Source organism: Sinocyclocheilus rhinocerous, unplaced genomic scaffold (genome assembly GCF_001515625.1).
Source record: "Sinocyclocheilus rhinocerous isolate Xijiao unplaced genomic scaffold, SAMN03320098_v1.1 scaffold1630, whole genome shotgun sequence".
Lineage (NCBI taxonomy): Eukaryota > Metazoa > Chordata > Actinopteri > Cypriniformes > Cyprinidae > Sinocyclocheilus > Sinocyclocheilus rhinocerous.
Genome location: NW_015664013.1, coordinates 228062 through 233701, shown reverse-complemented (window position 1 = coordinate 233701; position 5640 = coordinate 228062). Strand labels below are relative to the sequence as shown.

Here is a 5640-nt window from a genome sequence, read left to right as displayed (position 1 = left end):
TTTTAATGGGAGGTAGCAAAATCTGACAGGGTAGCACAAATCGTCAGAACACCGGCTATGTCTGCTATAGGATACTTACCAAGACGGCCATTTTGATCTAATTTTTGTGTGAATTTGTCCATTTAAACACAATACTTCAGAGAGAGCTTAATATTTGCGCGCGTTCTGAGGCGTGGGTTTGCGCGCTTCGGATGAGCGCACGCACAAATCTTCTCACTGCACGCGCGAGCTCGTGTCCTCTGGCTCTTAAATGTTTAAACTGGCAAAGCTTACATGAGTTTAGTTTAAACACAGATATCAACGTGTGCTGGTCAGGTCTCACCTGTGCGCGCACGCTATCAGCACCCGGGTAAAATATAAATACTCATATTCCAGCATACGGCATTCGCATTGAACAAGAGTGAATGGTTTGTCCACATTTTTTTTGTAATTGTACTGGGAAGCCAGAATGCGCATCCATCAACAGAAACATACATTAGCCGAACCCTGTTTGTTTTATGTGTTATTTATAGCAAACCATATTACAGATGCGTTGTCAGATTTAAGTTGAACCGCGGTCCTAGCGCGTGCCGAACCGTGTGTGGAGAACCGTACGGTTCGATTTTTTCCCGCGAACCGTTCCACCCCTAGTTCATATGCATGTTACTATTTGAATTAAAAGGTGGAACTCTAGGGAATAAAACATATATAATGGTAACTTAGTATTTTTGTCTTGTTTTCCATAACAAATATCCAAACATTCTTAAATATAAGATACATTTACTTGAGAAGCAAAATGACTGAAGATATACATCTTGTTTTCTGGGGGAAAAAAAAAGTTTCAAAGTTAAGTGAGTTTTTTCTTAAAATGAGAAGAAAAAAAATCTGCCAATGGGGCAAGAAAAATAATCTTGTTTTTCCCTTTGAATTAAGTTTTTTTTCTCTTACCCCATTGGCAGATTTTTTTGTTTCTTGTTTTAAGCAAAAACTAATAAAACTGTGTAGGTTTGCATTCTAAAAAATATATAAAAATTAAGTGAGTTTTTGTTTAAAACGAAACGAAATACATATTAATGGACATTTTCCTTAATGGTCATTTTCCTTCTTAAGTCAAGTCACCTTTATTTATATAGCGCTTTATACAATACAGATTGTGTCAAAGCAGCTTTACAGTGTTAAAGGGATAGTTTTCAAAAATGAAAATTACTTCAATTAAAAATGACTCACTCTCAAGCCATCCTAGGTGTATATGACTTCTTTCAGACAAACCCAGTCAGAGTTATATTTAAAAATGTCTTGGCTGTTCCAAGCTTTATAATGGCAGTGAATGGGTGTTATTTTTCAATAGTCCAAAAGACCCATTCACTGCCATTATAAAGCTTGGAAGAGCCAGGACATTTTTAAATATAACTCTGATTGTATTCGTCTGAAAGAAGAAAGTCATATACACCTAGGATGGCTTGAGGGTGAGTAAATCATGGGGTAATTTTCATTTTTGGGTGAACTATAACTTTAAACAGGAAAGTAGTGTGTCGATAATGCAAGAGGACAATAGAAAACCCTCAATTTTTCAGTTAAAGTCAGTTCATCATTGATTCAGTGATGTCATCACCCAGCTCAGTTCAGTTCAAACAGTATCTGTGCAATCGGGTTGACAATATTGCCAGAAATTAAGAATCCCCAAAGGCGACAGCGGCAAGGAACCAAAACTCCATCGGTGACAGAAATGGAGGGAAAAAACTTGGGAGTAAGTAAATGTATGCTGATTTTAGAATGCACTGGAAAGCAATGCAAAAATACTTATGAATACTTATTTAACATATTGTTACTAATGTGTTCTGTGCTGCTACGCGGTTGCTAGGATGTGCTGGCTGTTTGCTAGATGGTTTCCTCCAGGCCCAAATCAAAAGAGGCCACACTGAAGTTTACACACTAGCGTTTAATACTCAGGATTAGAGGCTCAACTTAGCAAACACCGCTAGTAAGTCTCTGGGTGTTTAATTGGGGAGTGTTGTGTGTTGTGTTGTGCATTCGTCTTTTGCGTGTCATAAAGAGACGGACCTGTTTTCAGTGGAACAGAAGAAGGTGACCCAGGGGTTGAGAATACTGCTATCTGATGTTGGCGGCAGGTACATGGCCTCTGAGAAACAGGTGAGCAGTAACCTCAGCAGCTCAGTCCTATAAACACACCACATACAGAGGAGTGAAACATGCACCACTGCACGGTAAACACATTCAAACTGCTCATCTGACTAATCGGATCTTTAAATAACTGATCTGAATCTCTGTTGGGGTGGAAAAACAGGGCTCTGAATGGCTCTAGCCCAAGCTGTGATATAAACGAATGCTATTGGCCATTTTAAAAAGGGGCGGGGCTGCTTGATATGTCCCGCCCTGTCTTCCTGTTTCAGTTAAAATGACGTCAACACAGAGTAACGCTCGCTACGTGTTTCTAAGCATTTCAGGGGACCTTTAACGTTACTGATTAAAAGGTCACCATGGAAACTCAAATAAACACACGTGGCTGTGGGAATGTCACTCTCACCTGTTGATATCATGGATGTAGTTGAGTGGGGGGGACTGAGCGAAACCCACTCCAGCCTCCCAGATATATTCACAGCTGTCCAGTGACCGCATGTCCTCAACCGAGTCCTGTACATAAGAAACAGAAACTCAACCCGAGACTGAATTTACTGGAAACTGCACACAGACAGACTATGGGACAAATTAACTAAGAGCATTTCATTACATTACTGACATATTGTCAATCATTAATAAAGCTGTTAACCGGTTACCGTTTGAGGTTGAGTAACACTGATACATTTATTTTATACAATTAATACAAATGCTTAATTTGATAATACAGCCATTTCATTCTATTTGGTGTGCTTTCTAAAGACTGGTCACAATAAGAGCATCGCCACACAACAACCCCATAGCCAGTAAGTGAGAAAGACTAAATAATTGATAAAGACCAGAGCAAAATCAGAGAAATATGTAGGCCTAAATGTAAGATTTACGTATTTAAATTGTATATCCATTTGGATTACACAGATTTAACATAAATTAACTTAATGTGATGCATATTTCTCAGGCATAAATGAAAAAGGTAAGAAACACTTAAAAAAACATAGCATAGTTTATTATTAACTATTTGCATGTATTTGTTTGCATTTTACTACTCATAGTTTTATGACACATTTATTCAAATTGTTTTAACAGTTATTCAAAATGTTTAAATCAGCACAAATCTGCTCATTGTGAAAACAACTAAATTTATTCAGTTAAAAATATGGCTAGCTGTGGAACAAGCAATATTCAATTAGTTAAAATATATGAGATTTAAACAAATGGGATTTATTGATGTCAAATATATAAACCTTGTTACTGGTTATTTAAACCACACTCAGGTTATTAGTACTGTTACAGAAGTCTCGTTTCGATTTACATTTACATTTAATCATTTGGCAGACGCTTTTATCCAAAGCAACATTCAAATGAGGGCAATAAAAGCAATCAAACCAACTAAGTGTGCTATGACAAGTCCCGGTTAGTCAAACACAGCCCACGTAGCAAGTTTTTTTTTATTTTTTTAGTCTAATCCTTATATGCTGATTTGGTGCTCAGAAAACATGTTTTTATTATCATCAATGTTGAAAACAGTTGTCCTGCTTAATATTCTTGTGGAAACCATCATACATTTTTTGTGCATTCTTTGATATATAGAAAGTTTAAACAACTTAAACAACAACATTTATGTGAAATACAAAACTTTTGTTACATTACAAATGTCTTTACTGCCACTTTAGATCAATTTAATGCATCCTCATTGAAAAAAAGTATTCTTTCTCAAAAAAAAAAAACGAACTGATATATATATATATATATATATATATAATAAATAGAAGGAATAAAAAGTAGATAGAAAGGAAGTAAAATAGATAGAGCTAGTGTTAGAGTGTCAAGTTACTATTATCTTTTATAATAATTAAAAGTAGATAGAATAGAAAAAGAACAGAGAGTGCTAGTGTTAGAGGGTCAAGTGTCTTTAGCAGTTTCTTAAGTATAAGTCTCTTAACCAGTTTTTAAAGGGGTCATATGATGCGATTTCAATTTTTCCTTTCTCTTTGGAGTGTTACAAGCTCTTGGTGCATAAAGAAGATCTGTAAAGTTGCAAAGACTAAAGTCTCAAATCCAAAGAGATATTCTTTATAAAAGTTAAGAGTCAGCCACACCTACCTAAAACGGCTCGCTCCAATCACAACGCACTGGATAGCTGGCTAATCAGAGCACACCTCGCTTTTCAGACCGATTAGTTTTGTAAAAATCGACGCGTTTCAGAAGGCGGGGCATAGAGGAGAAACAATAATGTACAGTATGTGGAAAATAATGTGTCTTTTTAACTTTAAACCGCATAAACACATTTCATTACACCAAATACACAAAATAATGTTCTTTTTAGCAGCATCATATGACCCCTTTAAGTTTATTAGTTTATGTTTGACCTGTGTAAAAATAGACAGAAATATTATATGCAATTCAAATACATAATCTTAAATTTAGGCCTAATGTGTGTGTGTATATATATATATATATATATATACACAGTGGTGTGAAAAAGTGTTGGCCCCCTTCCTGATTATATATACACATTAAATACATTAAATACATACATATATATATAATTATATATATATATATATATATATATATATATATATATATTTTACTCATTTACTATATTTCACCCAACCATAGACTTAAACCAACAGATACTACAAGTGCCTACACACTTTTAGTGCTTAAGCCTTAAAAAAAGTGGATATTTATGGAATAATACAGTTTTAACAGGGTGCCTTAAAAAAAAAACATTTTATTAATGTATAGGTTCCTTTTTTAAAGCCTTGCTTTAACAATACCATCAAGGTTTCACTCTTTAAAAATGTAACTTGTACAGATGTTGGACTACAAAATCTAATGTATCCTTCTGTTCCTATCCATTTTGACAGACAGTAGTGAACTCACAGGTCTTCCTTTCTTGTGGCTCTGAACAGTGAAGTCTGGACAGAAGAGCAAGTCAGCCAAAGCCAATAAGAGAGACTCCGCCAGCGGACGAGCGCCTTCATCTTCATCCTCCATATCATCCATCTATGCGGAGACAAGCGCAAAAAAATCACTAAAAATCAAAATGCTACTTGAACTGATTTACTTTTTTTATTATTTAATTATTATGTATTATTTTTTACCTATAGTATATGTTTTATTTGATTATAGAGATTATTTGATGATAATATTTAAAATCTGACTATGTAGGAAGGGTTAGAATTGATTTGTAGAAATTTGGATTTCTCTTAAGAGCAAATAACCAACCACAACTAGGACATAACGCATGATAAAACTGAACAAATGTGCTTGTGTGAATATATCATCTTTGAGGTGAGGGACATTCATTTGAGTGCATTTCATAATCCTACACTGCTATTTTCGAATGCACTTAAAGGGTTAGTTCACCCAAAAATGAAAATTCTGTCATTAATTACTCACCCTCGTGTTGTTCGAAACCCGTAAGACCTTCGTTCATCTTCGGAACACAATTTAAGATATTTTTGATGAAATCTGCGGGCTCTCTGACCCTCCCATAGACAGCAAGGTAACTACCAC

At 35.2% G+C, this 5640-nt stretch overlaps 1 protein-coding gene across 2 annotated transcripts in view; it reads right to left on the bottom strand.

Moving 5' to 3' along the window:
• LOC107729214 (protein HID1-like) overlaps positions 1-5640 on the bottom strand; it is a 25482-nt gene that overhangs the window by 13695 nt on the left and 6147 nt on the right. For both annotated transcript variants that reach the window (XM_016539647.1, XM_016539648.1), the window contains exons 4-6: positions 5005-5127; positions 2525-2631; positions 2041-2157 (exon numbers count right to left, since the gene is read on the bottom strand). In XM_016539647.1, coding sequence (XP_016395133.1) covers positions 2041-2157; positions 2525-2631; positions 5005-5127 — 347 coding nt within the window. The remainder of the gene's footprint in view (positions 1-2040; positions 2158-2524; positions 2632-5004; positions 5128-5640) is intronic.